General features: G+C 41.8%; 1 protein-coding gene across 1 annotated transcript in view; it reads right to left on the bottom strand.

Annotated features, from left to right (window-relative positions):
• Positions 1 to 21,399, bottom strand: part of SLC16A10 (solute carrier family 16 member 10) — a 140,317-nt gene that overhangs the window by 3,593 nt on the left and 115,325 nt on the right. Inside the window, exons 4-5 of the mRNA XM_054492240.2 lie at positions 12,676 to 12,819; positions 400 to 628 (exon numbers count right to left, since the gene is read on the bottom strand). Of these exons, the coding sequence (XP_054348215.1) occupies positions 400 to 628; positions 12,676 to 12,819 (373 nt within the window). The remainder of the gene's footprint in view (positions 1 to 399; positions 629 to 12,675; positions 12,820 to 21,399) is intronic.

The following is a 21,399-nucleotide window of genomic DNA, read 5'->3' as shown; positions in this document are numbered from 1 at the left end:
ATCCCCCCACCTCAGCCTCCTGTGCATCTGGGACTGCAGATACATGCCACCACACCTGGCTAACTTTTTTATTTTTTATTTTTTGTAGAGATAGTGTCTCACTATGTTGCCCAGGCTGGTCTAAAGCTCCTGAGCTCAGGTGATCTTCCCGCCTCAGCCTCCCAAAGTGTTTTATACAGTGTTTTAGCTGCCAGTAAGGATAAGAGGGACTCTTCAGCAAATTCAACATACCATTTATAGCTAGTCTTATTAAAAATGTTACCAGTAAGGCACACGTAAAAGCAAAAGACCAGTAATCGATAACCTGTAATATGTTTTACATATAAATGAGACTTAATTAAGGCCTGAAGTAGAAAATACTATGAATTAATGTAACTACTGGAGAATCATTATATTTACCTGCAATGGGTGGGCCAACAGTCATGGGTATAGACATGAATCCGAGCAGAAATCCAATTGCTTGGGAGACATCCTGGGCACCAACTAACTCAAAGGCTATGGGAGCCATAATGGAAATGAAGCATCCATCGAAGAGACCCATGATGAGACACACAGCAATGAGGGCCCCAAAGATGCTACACAGAGGAATCATCATGGACATCAGACCAATGAAGAAAAAGGAGAGTACCTAGGACAGACACCACAATGTCAGCTCCGCTCACAGGAAGTGAATGTCACAATTACCATGCAACATGCTTAGGACTTCTAAATCATTACTGGTTCCCCCTTTCCCCCCTGCCACTGCCTCATTCACTTTGATTTTACATACATAATCAACTCCTATAATCATCTCCTTCGAGTTCTCCTAGCACTTTCTCAATATTTCCATTAAGGGACAATAAAAAAACTTGTTGTTTTTGAGCCGGAGTCTGTCTCTGTTGCCCAGGCTGGAGTGCAGTGGTGTGATCTCGGCTCATTACAACCTCCGCTTCCCAGGTTCAAGCAACTCTTCTGCCTAAGCCTCCTGAGTAGCTGGGACTACAGGCAAGCACCACCATGTCCAGCTAATTTTTGTATTTTTAGTAGAGATGGGGCTTCCCCATGTTGGGCAGGCTGGTCTTGAACTCCCGACCTCAAGTGATCCGCCTGCCCGGCCTCCTAAAGTGCTGGGATTACAGGCATGAGCCACAGCGCCCAGCCGAAAATGACTTTTTATATATTTACTTTCCCTCCCAGCCTGCAAATCCCTTGAGGTCAGAATCTGTACCAAAAAAAAAAAAAAAAAAAAAAAAAAATTCATCTTTGGACTAGATATTATGAAGTTTAAGGATCCTGTATCTGGTCAGTGCTCAATCAGCTCAAATTCATTAAACACTTGATTTTTTTTAACCTTTAAAACTATGTATACTTCACTGGCAGACATTATAGATAAATTTAAGCACCCCAGAGTTAGGGCTTATTATATTATTTTGAGCCATTGAACACTTTCAGTTCAGTGTTAGAGTAGTTAATAGAATTGAACACCTGATTTTGCCTACTATTTGGTAGGCACTGTGCTATGTGCTAGAGATTTCAACAATGAATAAGACTTCGTTCCTACCCTTGGGTTATGGAAAGATGGACATTTAAATAAATAAGTGCAAGTGAAGTGTTTATATGCTGCCGTAGTTATATATTCAAAGTATGGTGGGTACAAAAAAGGAGGAAACACTCAATTTAATAACATTTTTAAGGCACAGAATCTGTTAAAACTGAACCATTCATGGCCAGGCACGGTGGCTCATGCCTGTAACCCCAGCACTTTGGGAGGCCGAGGCAGGCGGATCATGAAGTCAGGAGATCGAGACCATCCTGGCTAACATGATGAAACCCCGTCTCTACTAGAAATACAAAAAAATTAGCCGGGCGTGGTGGCGGGCACTTGTAATCCCAGCTACTCGGGAGGCTAAGGCAGGAGAATGGCGTGAATCCGGGGGGTGGAGCTTGCAGTGAGCCGAGACCACGCCACTGCACTCCAGCCTGGGCTACAGAGCGAGACTCTGTCTCAAACAACAACAAAAACTGAACAATTCACTAGTCAGCAGAAAAAAGTTTTTAAAAGCATCAGGTTTTTTAAAAGTATGCATATAATAGCAACTATCATTTATTTAGTGTTTACCAAGTGCCAAGCATTGTTGTAAGCACTTTAGATTGATTATCTCACTGGTGATCCTCATAACAACTTTATGAGGTGGTTACTAATGTTACCTCCATTTTACTGATGAAGATAGTGATGCTGGGAGAGGTTAAGTAATATGCCCAAAGCACAGAAGATGGAGCCATCCTGGAACCATGGCCCACGTGGGCAGCAGCAGGCTGTGAACAGAACTGTGCCTGGAGGGTGCCCTCCAATAGCAGTCAGGCTAGGGAGGAAGGAGAGACCAGATAAGGCAGCTGTATGCATCACTGTCCTCATCTGTTCTGTTTTTCCTAGGCCCTACTAGCACACCTACGGACCTACGGAAGCTGGAGGTTGGTAGTACACCTCAGGGCAGCCACTCACAATCTGAGGGCCTCTGAAGGTGCAGAGTGTGAGTTCTGGGTGGAATTCAGGAATGCTGGTTTTCACAACTTTAACACAAGTGGTCCACTGACACCAAAATAGGAAACATGCTCTTGAAAAGTGTTTCATATTGGGTTAGTTCTTTTTGACACCATCATATCATACAGTTCGGTACATTTTTCCTTCAATCACTAAAATACGGTCTTATGGTAAAATTATGATTAGTTTAGGAATACGAGTTGGCCGGCTGGGTGCGGTGGCTCACGCCTGTAATCCCAGCAGTTTGGGAGGCCGAGGCGGGCGGATCACGAGGTCAGGAGATCAAGATCATCCTGGCTAACACGGTGAAACCCCGTCTCTACTAAAAATACAAAAAAAAAAAAAAAGTTAGCCGGGCGTGGTGGTGGGTGCTTGTAGTCCCAGTTACTCGGGAGGCTGAGGCAGGAGAATGGCGTGAACCTGGGAGGCGGAGCTTGCAGTGAGCCAAGATCGCGCCACTGCACTCCAGCCTGGGTGACAGTGTGAGACTCCCTCTCAAAAAAAAAGAAAAAAAAAGAAAAGAAAAGAATACGAGTTGGGCATTTGAAAAATAAGCCTAGCACTTCACACTAGCATTTCAAAAGAACAAAATCTCCCCATTCTCCTGATTTTTATTTGCCAGTTAAATATCCTTTTCTCCAATGCAACTTCCATGACAGCACAAGCATAATTTCTTAGTGGTGAGTAATTGTTGGGCCTACAGCCTGGCAGGTTGGAAAGAACGGGGGCTCAGAGGGACACTACCAGGTTCTAAGCTCTCTATGACCTTGAGCAAGTAAAAAGACTTCCTGGTACTTCCCATTTATTGAGACAAAAAGATATTTAAAGATAAATCAAAATGTAGAAGAGGTCTGAAATTAACAAGTAGGTGAAGATTTAAGTAGTAATTTTTATTGAAAATCTAAGTAGATAAACCCCAATTTTTTATTTTTTATTTTTGAAACAGGTCTCACTTTGTTGCCCAGGCTGGAATGCAGTGGTGCGATCATAGCTCACTGCAGCCTCAATCTCCTGGGCTCAAAGTGATCCTCCCACTTCAGTCTCCCAAGTAGCTGGGACATGCCACTATGCCCGGCTAATTTTTTATTTTTTGTAGAGATGGGGTCTTACTATGTTGCCCAGGCCATTCTTGAACTCCTGGGCTCAAACAAACTACTTGCTTTGGCCTACCAAAGTGCTGGGATTATAGGCGTGAGCCACTGCATCCAACTCTGATATGCTTAACAATAGAAACAAGTTTATTCTATGTACAAACATAAAAGGAGATAAACATGGAAAGTTACTTAAATCTTAGAAACATATCTATAATCACAAACTCCAAAGAATCTAGAATAAAACTTTAGGATGGTACGGGGCCAGATTCAATGGATTTAATTGTTAAAACTATAGACCAAACATTCCCAACCATGCCACTGTAATTATACAAGGTTTTCAGGAATATATATTTTTTCTTTTAATGTGCTTCATATTTTTTTTCTATTTTGGTCAGTACATATTTCCTTTTTTTTTTTTTTTAATACCAGTACCACTTGCCAACAAATTTCTTTAAAGATAAGAAAACCAGCTCTGTGGAATTTTATACTTAGTTAATGTTGGAAGCCTAGTACAGTACTTGGCTTTGTTAACTTTTCAACTTTGTTAAGTGCTAATGTTGTTTTAAAACAATTTACGTAACATGAGTCTTGGAACTTGGCCTCTTCACGTTTTTGTTCTTTGGTCAGTTTTGTAAAAATTATTCAAGTAAAAGTTTCTAACTTATTGCTATATATTTTGAGCATAATATTTCTTTTCTTTTTTTTTTTTTTTTTTGAGACGGAGTCTTGCTCTGTTGCCCAGGCTGGAGTGCAGTGGCGCGATCTCGACTCACTACAAGATCTGCCTCCCAGGTTCACACCATTCTCCTGCCTCAGCCTCCTGATAGCTGGGACTATAGGCGCCCACTACCACACCTGGCTAATTTTTTTGTATTTTTAGTAGAGACGGGGCTTCACTGTGTTAGCCAGGATGGTCTTGATCTCCTGACCGCGTGATCTGCCTGCCTCGGCCTCCCAAAGTGCTGGGATTACAGGCATGAGCCACCACGCCCAGCCTGAGCATATTATTTCTTAATACTTTCCCTGACTGCAAGTTGTCCTTTTCTCCATTCAAGCTATATTAAGTTATATTCTTATTAAAATTAGGCAATGATTTATGTAGTTATTTAAATGTAAAAATGTTTCATTTTCCTTTAAGACTTGTGTTTATAGAAATTTACACATCTATTCTTTAAGTACTTTTCAGAAAAATACTTTGCTTCTTCACCTTATTTGTAGCTACTGTAGTGATGCTCTTTCCCAGCAGATGTTAATACCCAGAATCTGGCTAAATGTGGAGGTAAGTAGGTGAGGCTGGTGAGAACATACCTATTCCTTATATGCAGGGATGCCTGGGCCACAAGGAGCACATGCCGACGTTCGGCAAACTATACATATAGCAGGTTCAATGCTTCATCACTCCCCAGAATAAAGATTGATCCAGGCATCAAATACTGATCTGGTGATGCTGGGACTCAGTGTGAAAGATGAATAAACTTAGTATTACATACAATCTTTTAAAACTTGCTCTCAAACACAGCAGGTCTGGTTAGATTCGAATAAGGGATTCACAGGCTCCTTATTTTCTCCTAGGCTCTGGCACTGACACTTAATAAGCCAGTGACAGTTTAGATGTCTATATTGCTTTTGTTTTCTTTAAGGAAATATATCATAAATATATAATACTTGTTATAATAGCACAGGCTATAGAAGAATTAACCTTCTATGAGTTAGTGTATGCACATGAGAACAAAAGATTCCTTTTGCTCTTACCTTTCCCATTTCTATCTCAAGGAGAGCATTGCTGGAGAAATGTCAGTTTAGGTTTTGCTCAAGAATCTTAAGTGTAGCTCAAGAGGAAACAACGAGCTGCACCTGAATAAAAGAAGGCATCTTGGAGATGGACATGTAATTGACGTTCCTAAAGTTTAGCCAATATAAAGTCTCCAGACTTTCAGAACCTCTGGCTAGGCACCCAGGACAGAAAACAGTTGGCAACAGAGTTCTGCTGGCCCATCACAAACTAAAGGAAAATGTCAGGCAACACAGCAGGTGGCTGGATTCTTCTGAAGCACACAGAGGCCGGTGTCACTTCGAAGTGCTTCACAGGGAGTCTGTCAACCTTCTCCATGGCACATGGTTACTCTCACTTCTGCCTGATGGAGAAACATGCATTTGATATGTTCATACCCAGTGCCACAGTCTAGATGAGACTGAGTATGGAGCCTCTGATCGTTCACTTAGGCTGGGAAATTGTTAAGTATTTGGATATACTACTTTGGAAATAGCTTACATTTGATAAAGTATATACCCTCATCCCAAGATATCTTTAGGCAAATGGAAAATGGAGCAACACTGATCCAGTTCATTCTACCTGAACTGGAAGAGGAAGCTTACGCAGGCTGATGGATAGGAAAGTCATTAATATTTCTACATTATAAAAATAACTCATGAATATATTTTTTAAAATTCAAACCTTACAGAAATGTACACAGTAATATATGAAAGTCTTCCTACAACCTCTTCTCACTCTCAACCCATACCCATTCACCTCCTCAGGAATCAACACTTAACAGTTCGGTTTGCATCCTTCCAGAGCGTTCCTGTGCACACGTGTGTGTTGTCTGGGTTGTCTGCTTTATGTGTATGGACATGATGTCCATGCTTCAATATGTCCATGTCACAGAGAAATATGACACAATGGAAAAGTGACCTAAATTCCAAGTTTTCAATTCTTTCATACAAGTTTTAACTTTCAAACTTTTGAAATATTCTCACCCTTCCAAAACACTTATATATTCCATTAAAAACACAAATCTGTAGTAATTTAATGGTGACTAGAAACACAGGCCTATAAGGTTAAGAAAATAGTAAAAAGATACCACGACACACGTAGCTTCTCCTGTCCCAATAAAGTATATATTCTGGGAACTTTTGCAAAGCTTTTCTTTAACCATTATTATTCTATGTAATGCATTTCAGTCATCTCTTCTGGCAGGAGCAGTAGACTTGACTCAGCATTTATTTTTTATTTTTATTTTTTTGAGACAAAGTCTTACTCTGCCACCCAGATTGGTATGCAGTGGCATGATCACAGCTCACTGCAGCCTCAACCTCCCCAGCTCAAGCAGTCTTCCCATCTCAATCTCCCAAGTAGCTGGGACTACAGGTGCAGGCCACCATGTCCAGCTAATTTTTTAATTTTTTGTAGAGATGAGGTCTCACTATATTGCCCAGGCTGGTCTTGCATTCCTGGGGTCAAGGGATCCTTCTGCCTTGGCCTCCCAAAGCGCTGGGATTATAGGCATAAGCTACTGCAACCAACCACTCAATATTTAGAATTATTAGGTTGAAAATACCTGGGACCCAGGACCTTGATGGAAGTTTAAATTCAGAACTCTTAAGCAAAAATGTGAGATAAATTCCTAAATTCTTTGTTACCTATAAGCAAAGACTCTAATTCAGGATTAACTAGGGTCTCCTTTCTTGAGACCTATTCCAAATCAGGATCTGCTTTCAGTATTTAATAGGATATTAAAACATAACAGATGCAAGGATTTATTAATCATCCAGTCTGGGCTAGGCACTTTACATAACCTGCCACCAAGAATCCTCACCACAGCCCTCTGTTGGTTCTCAAGTTGGTGGTAGAACTGGGGTGAACTGGTTTCTCACTCCAGAGCCTGTGCTCTTGGGCTCGGCAGCCTCCTAGACTAGGGATTACCATGATCTGAAACTAGACCATGTGGGAGGGCTATGAAGTGTGTCTGTGTCACCAGTGTTCTAGGCCTGGCTGCTACTCAGAACTGGCTTCCAGGGGACAAAGAGGGAAGAGTTGTCACAGCCCCAAGAAGTTGAAAGATGAAAGCAGAGAGCAGGTATGTCTGAGAAAACTCACCACCAATGAATGGAAAGAAGGTAAGCCCAAGAGCATTCCAAGACTTAAAGGATGGGCCAAAAGGCAGAGAGCCAGGGACGGAGAAAAAGGAAGGAACAAACAGGCAGGGCTGGAGTCAACTGCAGCAGAGAAGAGCCAAGAATCAAAAACCGCACTGTGTGTTTGGGAAGTTGGGGCAAGGAAGCCAGGAAAAAGGAGAGAGAGGAGGTAGTGAACAAGGGAGCGAGTCCAGCATCCTGCATGGGTTAGGCCTGTGTTGCGTCCTGTGCCGCTGCATTCACAAGGTGGAGTCCGTGGGTGGCTCCTCGCAACCACAGGACACACCGAAGGGCTTGCTTTCTCCTTCTCAGGCTTGTTTGAAATGCAGCTGTCACACCTGTGACTCAGCATGTACTACTGGGTGCCACAAACGATGCTCTACATTTGGATGCAAAAATTAGATAAGGCCTAACAGAAGCCAGATTGTGGCTAAACTTTCATCCAAAGTGAAATATTTGACCCCCAATACTAACTTTTAACTTACTGCTGTGTAACTGCAGACCAACATAGGGCAAGTTAGGAAAGGCTATATTTTCTTTTGTAAATTACTGGAAACACTCAGGTATTAAAATGTGCTCCAAAAATGTTGCAGATAATCTGTCTGCCCTATCTAGGGTAGGAGGACTTTCAAAAATTGTTTTGGAATAAAATGCTGATATATAAAATATATCATGACTTTATCTATTACAGCACCACAGTCCATCATCTCTCACCTGGACCCTGAATTGATCTCCTAACAGGTCTTCCTCCCCTCTTGCACTCTTGTTTCCCTCCCTGTAATCCATCCTCCACACACAGAACAACCACAGTGACTTTAAAAACATAAAATCAGACCTACGCCCTCCAACAAAGGTCCACTACTTTTTTTTTTTTTTTTTTTTGAGATGGAGTCTCACTCTGTCACCCAGGCTGGAGTGCAGTGGTGTGATCTCGGCTCACTGCAACCTCTGCCTCCCAGATTCAAGCGATTCTCCTGCCTCAGCCTCCGCAGTAGCTGGCACTACAGGCACGTGCCACCAAGCCTGGCTAATTTTTTGTAATTATAGTAGAGACAAGGTTTTTGTGTTTTGATCTCCTGACCTCGTGATCCGCCAGCCTTGGCCTCCCAAAGTGCTGGGATTACAGGCGTGAACCACTGCGCCCGGCCAAAATCCACTACTCTTAAAGCAAAGTCTCTTCATCTTGGCTTTCAAGGTTCTGTCTAATCTGACCCACCCTAACTTTCCAGTCCCTTCCCATGCCACTTTCCCTGTCTTCTTGGGTTTCCAAACACATTCAGCTTCTTCCTGCCTCAGGCTTGCTTTAGGAACTCAGGGACCATGTCTGTCTTGTTTGCATCACCCTAACAGCATCTGAACTGGTGCTTGGGGCACAGGAAGCACTCAATTTTTTGAATGAATGAAAGCTGAAAGTCTGTAGTGCAATAAGTGTCCATTAGAGGGCTCCCTTGACACTAGAGAACAAAACTAAATGTTAGATGAGGATGTCCACAGTGAGGTATTGACAAAGTGATCATGATACAATAAATACATTTTTAAAAGCAGCACATTACCAACTCTCTTCACTTCCTTCTAGCTGTGTGACCAGACTGTCCTGTGACTGCCTGGACCTCTATACACACAGACACCCACGGTGAGGTAGCCTCTCTGTTCCTCAGTGTTCACATCTCTAAGTGGAAATAACAATAGTACCTCCTCTCTTAAAGGGCTGGGGCAAGGATCAATGAGATAATGCATGTAGAGCCCTTAGTTCATTGTCTGGCACATGAAAGTCCTCAATAAATGGTTGACTGTTATTACTTCAAGTCAATTACTGGAAGTTAACTTTATCTGAAATGCCTTTTCCAATCATTTTCCTGTGTCCAAATTTCACCTCTTTTTCAAGGCCCTGCTCAAATACTGCCTCTCATGTATAATATAATTAGACAGGCTTAATCCCCAAATCCTAAGGCCCCCCTTGTGGCTTGCCTTTACCTTCCTTCCACAGCCAAGTGTTTGGACAAAGTTGTCTATATTTCCATTTGTTCAAATGGTCATGATCAATTTTCCGCACCTGTAGAAACCAATTCTCTGTAAGCTCACTCATAGCCTCCCTATTCTAAATTCAACAAAAACCTTTCAGCCTCTTTGTCACTAGCTACTAACACTGCTGACCACTCCTGCCCCTAGAAACACTCTCATCCCTGTTTTCCCTCCTGCCTATCTGGCCACTCCCTTTCCGTCTCCTTAGTCCTCCACTTACTTCATGCAGCCCATGAATGCCAAACCCACAGGCCTCCTAACCCACAGGCCTCTTATCCAGACTCTTCCATGAGCTCTAAACCCTACTTGGCTTTCCTACAGGCATCACAAACTTAACATGGCAAAAACAAACTCATCACTGGGGCAAGGGCAGGTAAGTTGGGTGAAAAAATTTTTTCAATTAAAAAAAACCCAATTCATCATCATACTTAGATCTACTGCATATTGATCTTGATAAGATGGCAAAATCATCTACGCCATTACCTGAGCCACAAATCTCAGATCCAGCCTAAGTGGCTTCATCAAATTCTCATTCTCTATGTCCCTAGCTTATTCCATTTGATCTCAGTATCTCTGCCTTTGTTCTTCCTGCCTAAATGCCTAGACTACTTTAATATAGTTTCCAACTAGTCCCTGGACCTCTACTCTTTTTTTCTAAATTTTAGAGACATGGTGTCACTCTGTCACCCAGGCTGGAGTACAGTGGCATGACCATACTCCCCTGTAATCTCAAAGTCCTGGGCTCAAAGTCCTCCCACCTCAGCCTCCTGCATAGCTAAGACTATAGGCATGTGCCACCGTGCCTGGCTAACTTAAAAAAAAATTTTTTTTTTGTAGAGATGAGGTCTCACTATGATTCCAGGATTGTCTCGAACTGGCCTCAAGTGATCCTCCTGCTTCAGCCTCCTAAAGTGTTGATATTATGGGCATGAGCTGCCATGCCTGGCCTTTTTAAAAAATAGCTCTATTGAGATATAATTCATATTCTATGAAATTCACCCACTTAAAGTGTACAATTCAGTGAGTTTCATCACTATCTAATTTTATAACATTTTCATTACCCCACAAAGAAACCCAGTAGCAGTTACTCCCCATTCCCTCCTTTCCCTAGCCCCTAAAACCACAAATCTACCTTCTTTCTCTATGAAAGGAGACAAGAGATTCCTATTCTGGACACTTCATATACATGGAATCATTCAGTATGTGGCCTTTTGTGACTATCTCAACTCTTGTCCCTTCCTCCACTCCATTCCACTCTTCACGGTTACCAGATTGATTTTTTTTTTCTCTGAGATGGAGTCTTGCTCTGTCACCCAGGCTGGAGTGCAGTGGCACAATATCAGCTCACTGTAACCTCTGCCTCTCAGGTTCAAGTGATTCTCCTGCTTCAGCCTGCTGAGTAGCTGGGATTACAGGAATGTGCCACCATGCCTGGATAATTTTTGTATTTTTAATAGAGACGGGGTTTCACCATGTCTAATCTCAAACTCTTGGCCTCAGGTGATCTACCTGCCTCAGCCTCCCAAAGTGCTGGGATTACAGGCATGAGCCACCACACACAGCCGAAATTGATCTTTATAAAACACAACTCAGGCTGGGCATGGCTCACACCTGTAATCCCGGCACTTTGGGAGGCTGAAATGGGTGGATTGTCGGAGTCCAGGAGTTCGAGACCAGCCTGGGCAACACAGCGAAACCCTGTTACTACAGAAAAAAAAAAAAAAATACAAAAATTAGCCAGGCATGGTGGCACGCACCTGTAGTCCCATCTACTCAGGAGTTTGAGGTGGGAGGATTGCTTGAGCCCGGGATGTCGAGGCTGCAGTGAGCTGTGATGGCACCACTGTACTCCAGCCTGGAAAATGGAGTGACACCTTGCCTCAAAAAACAAAACAACACCAACCCCCGCCACCCCAATTTATGTCACTCTCTGGCTTAAAATCCTTTAATAGCTCCTAGTAGATTGCAGGATAGAGCTCATGTACATAACGGCCCTTCCCAAGCTGCTTCCTGTCCATCCCCCCAACCAATCCATCCACTATTCTCCCTTTATTCCATTCAAACATTCGTTTCCCAGATATAACATCCCATGTCACACCTCCACAGCTTTCCCATGTGTTTGTCTCTGCTCGGAGCATGCTTCTCTGTCTTCCTTATCTACATATTTGGTCCTCACCTCTTAACTCTGCTCAGACCTTCACTAGTGACTCAGATGCATGGTGCCTGTGTTGCCATGGCACCCATCTAGCAAACCCGTTATTCCACTGTGCTGCAACACTGCTTTATCTTCTCCCGTGAGACCATTAGCTACTAGGTGAGGGCACAGACCATGTTTCACTTAAGTTTTCAGCATTTAGCAGAGTGTGTGGCATGAAGGAGTCACTTCAATACCTGTTCTGTTGACTGTCAGTAATGATCTTGGAATTAGCATTTGTTTATGCTCACCCCAAAACACGAGGAGGCAATTTGCAGTAAAGAAGCTGAAAAGTCACACACACAACTAAATTTCATAAGACATGCAAAGGGCACAGGATCTGCACATGACTATGAGAACTACACCAAAAAACATTCTTCATAGAAAAAGCAATGGATGAAAACCATTCTGGTTTGGTGGAGTTCCGTGACAAAACAAAGAAATTGTTGTTTCATTGCCAATTTCTCATGTTTAAAACCCAAACTAATAACTGATTTTGTCCTTGAAAAACTGCCTATAGAAGTTATGTTGTAGAAAATATTTCTCATTTTTATAGAAGAATTTAAGCCACTTTGGGAGGCCGAGGCGGGCAGATCACCTGAGGTCGGGAGTGCAAGACCAGCCTGACCAACATGGAGAAACCCCATCTCTACTAAAAAAATACAAAAATTAGCCTGGCGTGGTGGCACATGCCTGTAATCCCAGCTACCTGGGAGGCTAAGGCAGCAGAATCCCTTGAACCCGGGAGGTGGAGGTTGCGGAGAGCTGAGATCGTGCCATTGCACTCCAGCCTGGGCAATAAGAGCGAAACTCCGTCTCAAAAAGAAAAAGGAAAGAAAAAAAAAGAATTTAAGCATGTAAGTACATTTAATGAGCCATCGGGTGATGACAGTAATTTTTGATAAGGGAAAAAAGGTGTAAAAAAGTACCTGTAGATAAACCTTCTTCACACCAGGCACATAATCTGCGATCCGGCCAAAGAGCAGTCGTCCAACTCCTGAAGTGACGCCAATGCACATGAGAACAACCTCTTTATTTTTTTCATCTTGAAATCTTTCATTTACATGTTTCATCTATAGGCCAAAGAGAAAGAAACCACACTAAATACGGTAGAAAAACTTGACAAATTTGAGGCTTTGCATCAAATGCATTTGCTTCTCTGTAATGTTATGGGCTTGCAACTTTTTCCAAATTTGAATATTTATGAAACTTGTCCTGTGATACTTTTTCATGAAAACATATGAAAAAAATTAACACGTTTTAGTTTTCATTTTTAAAAGCATTTTTAAGGCTGGGCATGGTGGCTCACGCCTGTAATCCCAGCATTTTGGGAGGTCGACGTGGGTGGATCACCTGAGGCCAGGAGTTCGAGACCAGCCTGGCCAACATGGTGAACCCTCATCTCTACTAAAAATAAAAATATAAAAATTAGCCAGGCATGGTGGTGCACGCCTGTAATCCCAGCTACTCGGGAGGCTGAGGCAGGAGAATAGCTTGAACCCGGGAGGCAGAGGTTGCAGTGAGCTGATTGCACAACTGCACTCCAGCCTGGGTGACAGAGCAAGACTCCGTCTCCAAAAAAAAAAAAAAAAAGCATTTTTATAAGAGTTTTTATTTTTCAACAAAGGGTTAGAAGCATGCAATTATAAGCTACACTGATCCATTAGCTAAAGGAAGAGAACAGACATTTGAACATACCTGTTCTCTCAAGGTCGCCCAAGGACCCGTTACATTATCTGCTCCCTAAGAGACAGTTCAAGGGTCAATTCTGGAGTTTTATTTCTTCCAGGAGGACCTGAACCAAATTGACACCCTGAAATGAGTTATAACAGAGCGTCTAGAATAAAGCATAAGGTTCTCTACCTGTAAAGTTGCCTATTTGTGTAGCATTAGAACAGATTAAAATGCAGGGGCAGCTTAACATAGCAGTTAAAAGATAAACCTCTGGAGAGGCAGACTGCTTGCATTCAAGTCCTGGTTCTGTTCTTATCAGCCTTGTGGCTTTGGGTAAGTTCTTAACCTCTAGGGTTTCAGTTTCTTTGTCTGTAAAATGGAAATTGGAAAAGTACCTACTTCAGAAATTGGTTGCGAGGATTAAATAAAATGTCTGTGTAAAGAGCTTAGAACAGTGTTTGGCACACAGGTAATAACAATCAGATATTAATTTTAGCTTTCTTTTTTTTAAAGGACCTTTCTCCTCCACTTAGTGTACTTATAACAGAGACTACAGTGACCTGTGGGCCATAGATAGCCAGTGAGCATATTTTGTTTGACCTTTCCATAATGCCCAACAATCACCATCCCCCACACCACATATTGGTCTGAGTTCTGGAAGTCTGCAAGCAAATTTCCCACCAAATACAACCACCCATATACTGCCCATGTGGCAGTGAATAGCCTTCCTGGGTGATATCTCTTTAAAACACTTCTCATTTTGCATTTTAAAAGCCCATTTACGTATCCCAACACCATCTCCTTTTTCTCTTCTCTTTCAAAACTATTAACTGTTTTCCCTAACTTTTGTGTTTTCATACTGGTCCAGAATAGTCCTCCTAAATATGGCTTTAATCTCATCAATTCCTTATTCAAAGGTGGCCCGCTGCCTACATTTACACTCCTTAGTTTGGTATTCAAAGCTCTCCGTAATCTGTTGCTAATCTATCTTTGTACCTTTATTACCTCCTGATCTTTGACTCAGAAGTAAAAAATTCATCTGACTTATAAGCCTGGATTAAAAAAAAAAGTAGAAAATTTAAATGTCTAAGGGCTCAGCGAAATAACATAAGTAAAACAGGTTCATTGGAGAGAAAGGACATATACTTCAGTCGATTATTATCATATAGGTCTACCAATGTTGCCAAATCTACCTCTACGAGCCCTTTAATTTAAAAGAAAAGTCAGAAATCCGGATTTTGTGTGGAAATGTTGGCACCTAATTTAAATTTAGGACACTGTGTGATCCAGCTCTACAAAAGTCTTAACAAAACACGTCTGCAAACTGCATTAGGCCTGCTTTGATCTCAGCCCTAATCCCATCTGTCCCAGTAGGACAGGTTTATTCACAATGTCACTTAAACATGCCAACATGTTCTTATCCATCTACATTTCTGCTGCCTCTTCTACCCTCTTCAACTTCCTAACTTCTTGTTATTGCCAAAAATTTTCATTTGGCACCTGAGGTATTCCGTGTTCCTACCCAGCCCTGTTAATGTCTCTACACATTGTCTTTAGTAGACACTTCATGTAAAATTAGACATATCCACTCCTGTTTCAAAGGCACCTCAAAATCAACAGGCCCTGTGCTGAACTCAACTCACCCTCACAAATTGCCTGCCCCCCATTTCAGTTAATACACTACTGTTAGCCCAACTACCCATGGCAGAAACTGACAGCTGCCCTAGATTATTCCCTTTCCCTCTTCAAATCCAAGAGTCACCAGTGAATCCTGATGATTTACTTTCTAAATCTCTCAGACTTGTTTCCTTTGGCCCACGTTCCTCATGGTATTTTAGTTCCGTTCCTTTCACTCCTCACCGGGACCACTACAGGAGTCTTCTAACATGCTTCTTGCTTGAGCCCTCACTCCTAAATCTCTCCCCTCTAACCTATGTTCCCTGAGAACACCAGGTTAGGTTCAAAATGAACCTGTCTCAAACAAACAAAAATAAGAGACATTCTTTAGTATTCATAAAAGACTGAATCTACCAGGCATCTTTTTTTTTAATGAAACTAAGAACACCTGTCTGTCAAATGGCTATTATTCTTTATTAGTGGTTTATGATTTCCCCCCTGCTCTACTTTGTAATCCTTAAAAGGAATAATAAGGTGAAATGTTTGAGGTATTTTGAAAGAAGATAAATTGGGTAAATCCAAATTATGCTTAGGTGGGAACTTAGTTCTTCAACTAGAAGGGGCATTATTTAATTAATTTATTAATTAATTAATTAATTTATTTGAGATGGAGTTTCACTGTCGCCCAGGCTAGAGTGCAGTGGCGCGATCTCAGCTCACTGCAACCTCCACCTCCCCGGTTCAAGCGATTCTCCTGCCTCAGCCTCCAGAGTGGCTGGAATTACAGGTATGCACCACCACACCCGGCTAATTTTTGTATTTTTAGTAGAGATGAAGTTTCACCATGTTGGCCAGACTGGTCTCAAACTCCTGACCTCAAGTGATCTGCCTGCTTTGGCTTCCTAAAGTGCATGAGCCACCACGCCCGGCCTAGAAGGGGCATTATTTAACTGAATTTTGTTACTGCCATGATTATTTAAATAAAGCAAGAACTTCAGCTTCTAATACTCCTTCCCTATTCCCACCAAAATCTGCAAACTAAAAAAGTTTCTTTGGTCAGTATGTGAGGGAATCTGGGGATGCTGGATCTCTGGATCCTTTCTCACTGAGACAGTAGTACCCAGGAGGTCTGGTATGTTCTACTTGTAGCCTGGGCCATCCACAACTGCTGCTAACTGTTTTATAAATTTCTGCTCATCTGTCATCCTCTGGAGACTGGCATGCACTTTAGTTCAGAAGAAAGTGAATATAGGACAAAATGGATATTTCTAATAAAGAGTTGTGTAGAGATATGAAAATGTTGAAGAGATGTTTTCATACTTAATCTATTTTTTAAACCAATTTAAAGCTTATACTAGAGGTCACTGTCTACACGGGGATAATATTATGCTGTAGAGCAGTTGTTTAAAGTTAACTTTAAGGATAAGTTAGACTTTATCTAAATGTATTAAGTGTCAGGAATTCATCTTTTTTTTTTTTTTTTTTGATGGAGTCTCGCTCTGTCACCCAGGCTGGAGTGCAGTGGCACAATCTCGGCTCACTGCAACCTCCGCCTCCCGGGTTCAAGCAATTCTCCTGCCTCAGCCTCCTGAGTCGTTGGGATTACAGGTGCCTGCCACCACGCCTGGCTTATTTTTGTATCTTTAGTAGAGACGGGGTTTCACCATGTTGGTCAGGCTGGTCTCGAACTCCTGACCTCATGATCCACCTGCCTCGGCCTCCCAAAGTGCTGGGATTACAGGTGTGAGCCACTGCGCCCGGCCAGGAATTCATCTTTTATTTATGTTCTTAAACATCTGTTTAATCCTGGGTTGCACACTTCCAGGAGATTAACAAAACCTTGCTAATTCACATCTTCAACACTGACTGTGCCTGAAACATTTTTTCTTTTTGAGACAGAGTTTCATTCTGTTGCCCAGGCTGGAGTGCACTGGCGCAATCAGAGCTCACTGCAGCCTCGACCTCCTGGGCTTAACCAATTCTCCTACCTCAGCCTCCCGAGTACCTGGGACCACAGGTACATGCCACCACACCCAGCTAATTTTTAAATCATTTTTGTAGAGACATGGTCCTGTTACGTTGCCCAGGCTGGTCTCAAACTGCTGGGCTTAAGCAATCCTCCACCCTTGACCTCCCAAAGTGCTGGAATTACAGGCATGAGCCACCACACCTGGCCCTGGGTAATTGTTTCTGACCAGCCAACTGAAGGCAGGTTCCTTTCCCCTCGCTAGAGCCCACAGACAGATCCTGTTTGAGAGGTCTCAGGCAGCAGCCTAAAAAAGTGATCATCTCACTGGAATGGCCTCAGCCCTGGCCTCTCTCCTCTCCACCTCTCTTACAGGGGAGCCACAGTGTAAGACATTTGGAGACATCAGATGGCGTTCTGATGAAGCAGCTAAGGCAGAGTCCTCTAGCTCTCATATACCAACCACAGAGGAAGTTAAATGGGTGGCCACAATACAAAAGCAGCTCCAACAAAGCCAACGAACATGCATTAGAACTCAAGCTTCTCATCACCAAATGGTTTCACGATAGAAGAATGCCCAACAGAAGGGAACCCCAAATCACTTTATTTACAGAAACCTGTGAAGCGCAGTGGTGGTACATACCTGCAAAGCAAGGATGCCATTGATCAAAAAGGTCCAATAATTACCTACTGTACTGTTTCCTAAGACTGTGTAATTTGGCCATGCCTTGATGGTCATTATCTTCCTCCTTTTAAGGGGGTGAGTACTTTTTGTTTAATATATTTTATGTAAGGTTTATGGAATTTATTAAATAAATATGATAAAATACTGGTGCACACAAGTTAGACTATATATCTTCGGGGAGTCATAGTTTAAAAAGAAGGGGGATTACTGGAGACTCTTCAAACAAAAGTAACTTTATTTCTGACAGAGGACTTGGAGTAACAGCTGACTGACAACTACAAAGTGCTAACAAAGGCCGTATACAGAGGCCAGGAAAGCAGGGCAAAAACAGGCCCAAGGAGGAGTAGAGACTGTGGGACTAAAATAACTACAACTGTCTTCTAGGCAGAACTGAGCAAAACAACCCCTCTACCCCCACCCAGTAGTTATCATCCACTGCTGCTGCAGTTAACTATGCTCTGTGGGAGATAAGATTTCAGTCACCCAGTCATCATCTGTATTCGTTTATAATGATTTTGATTCTCTCATCTCTGTCCTTCCTCATAAGATACACATCATCAAACTGAAAAGGGGTGGACAATGGCTAGGCATGTACACTCATTTTATGTCTAGGAGAATAAACTCTTCGGGGGAGCGAGGGGACCTGTATGTTTTACATTTACATGGTACATCAAAAAATGGGATAATAAATGCTACATAATATTTACAGCAATTATGGAATTCAAACTGATTCTTTCAACTTCCTACTTTCCAATACGGACACTAAGTTCAAAGCACTTTTACTCACTGCTGTTCATACCAGAGATTGGCACCTTCAGCTTGTTGCTTCTCATTTACTGCATTTTGGAGTAATTCTAAGAAAATATCCATCCAACATTTGAAAAGCTATTCCATAACTCTAGAAGACCATTCTGCCTAAACATACTTTTTTGAAAGGTAAACTCAAAAAGCCTGGGCCCTTTAAAAAAATAGACGTACATCTGAAAGGGAGTAGAAAGCCTGCAAGCGTGGGTTAATGGATAATCTGAGTTTGTTGCAAATCAAAACTTAACACTACCCTTTGACTTAAAAGTAGGATGAACAGAAATCTTCTGAATGAAATGAGACAGTTTATTTTGTTTTTTTCTTTCTTTTTTAAACGATTGTGTTTCCTCTAGCTGTGTTTTTGCTAGAGGAAGTAAATTAAAACAAGTGGGGCACTCCCTTAGGAAGTTTTGCATGAGCACTGCACACCAGCAAGCTGAGCGAGGTGATTAAAAGTGGAAAAAAATGAACTCCATAGATTTGAGTACATAAAATTTATCCCTTTACACCAGAAAACACTGAAATAAAACTTTATGGCCACTGATATTCATTGATTAGACCAGCCCCAAAATGTAATCTTAGCTTCTTTAATCTGATCAACTGTGCCTTTGGACTAAAGTATCTCTAAGATGTGCTTAGAGAAAAATTTCTTTGCTTGCCAACATTTTTAAGGACTGACATCTTTTGGTAGCCCAGTGTCTATTTTTTAATGATATTTCTGTTGTGGCTAAACTATGGTACAGGTACCTGCCCCCTCCTCAGCAGCTGACCAGGTGGAGAGCAGACCTTTGGCCTAACAGGACGTAGGAGGCATGGGTGATTGGTTCTGTTTGTTTTTTTAAACAGCTGATCTTTCCATTTCATTAAGATGGGTTTCCATGGTGTAGATAATCACGCATGGCACTGTTAAGACATTAAAAAGGACTGGGAAAAAAGAAGTTTCTGGAGTGCAGATTATTTCATAGCTACCAAAGGGCAGAAAAAAGAAGAGTTCAGAAGGAAGAGATGGTTAATGGTTTAAGGAACCTAATTTTGAAAACATTTCTAATACTAAAAATTCTTTAAAAGCCTTTGTTATTTCTACTTGTTTTTTTTTAAAAAAATAATTTTCCCTGGATTACAAACAAAACAAATAAACAGTCCATCTACGACATAGCATCATTTAGATAAGATCAAGATTTAGTAAAATGTCCTAGAGGAATTACCAACCAAAACCAGCTTGGATTTAGATGCCAGTTTAAAGAACCCTGCATTTTAGAAGTTTAAAGTAGACTTCATCTTAAAATAGAAAATAAATCACTAGGATTTTTAGGTAACTTGAAATTATTTAGTGGCTCTAAATAATTTCTGTGCCAGATATTTCACAAGTTATCAAAAATTGTTCTGTTCCTTCCTGAACAATGAAAGGTTTAATCTGTTAGTTTATTTAAATTTTTATTAATTTCACCTACATTCCATTTTTTTTTTTTTTTTTTTTTTTTTTTTTTGAGATGGCGTTTTGGTCTTATCACCCAGGCTGGAATGCAATGGTGTGATCTTGGCTCACTGCAACCTCCACCTCCCGGATTCAAGCAATTCTCCTGTGTCAGCCTCCCAAGTAGCTAGGGTTACAGGTGTCCGCCACCATGCCCAGCTAATTTTGTATTTTTAGCAGAGACAGGGTTTCACCATGTTGCCCAGGCTGGTCTCAAACTCCTGACCTCAGGTGATCTGCCCACCTCAGCCTCTCAAAGCGCTGGGACTACTGGCATGATCCACCACATCCGGCCTAAATTCAAATTTGATTCTGTTTCTTTCTTGGAGTTTCATTCTTGGCACACCAGACTTACCACTCTCAGATCTTTGGTTCCTGGCAAGTTTGAATGAATACAACAGACCGTGTCTATGCTGGTCATCAAGATGGTTCCTGAGGGCTCAGCCATGGTTGGCAGCCTACCTGCATGACTGACTGACTCCGATACTTTGGTAGAGCACTTTGAAGATATGAAAGTGGTTGCAAAGGCTCTGTAGATGTGGACTCCTATTTGTGATTCATGCTCCTTTGAGGTATCATGTACTTCCATGTTTTACATTTATTAAAAAACAAGAAAAGGGGACATGCTCTTTAAACTTATTCTTGGATTGATCTAGTGATAAAGTCACCTATCGGCTAAATGTGCATGCAAATGAACAGGTAGGTGTGGGTTATGGAGTCTCTAATCAATAGTGGAATTACAGTCATGTGCTACATAATAACATTTCTGGTCAAAGATGAACCACATATACAACAGTGATTCCATAAGATTATAATCCTGTACTTTCACTGTACCTTTTCCATGTTTAGATACACAAATACCATGTGTTACAACTGCCTACAGCATTCAGTGCAGTAACATGCTATACAGGTTTGTAGCCTAGGAGCAATAGGCTTTACCTATGCCTTATAGCCTAGGTATGTAGTGACTACACCATGTAGGGTTGTCTAAGTACACTCTGTGATGTTTGCACAACAATGACATTGCCTAAGGATGCATTTCTCAGAACATATCCTCATTGTTAAGAGATGCATGACTGTAAATGAATTTGGAAAAATAGTCCAAAGTGAACAAATGCACTCAAGAAAAGGCTAGTGGAAATGATACTAAATTTTATAAGTTTAATATAGGCTTCTCTTTTTTTTTTAGACAGAGCCTTGCTTGGTTGCCCAGACTGGAGTGCAGTGGCAGAATCTCAGTTCACTGCAACCTCTGCCCATGGGTTCAAGAGAGCTTCCTGCCTCAGCCTCCCGAGTAGCTGAGATTACAGGCGTGTGCCACCATGCCTAGCTAGTTTTTGTATATTTAGTAGAGATGGGGTTTCACCATGTTGCCCATGCTTGTCTCAAACTCCTGACCTCAAATGATCTGCCTGCCTCGGCCTCTCAAAGTG

The sequence above is a fragment of the Pongo pygmaeus genome, chromosome 5 (assembly GCF_028885625.2).
Source record: "Pongo pygmaeus isolate AG05252 chromosome 5, NHGRI_mPonPyg2-v2.0_pri, whole genome shotgun sequence".
NCBI classification, from domain to species: Eukaryota; Metazoa; Chordata; class Mammalia; order Primates; family Hominidae; genus Pongo; species Pongo pygmaeus.
The sequence above is the reverse complement of the archived record's forward strand: the minus strand, read 5'-3'. Positions and strand labels throughout refer to the sequence as shown.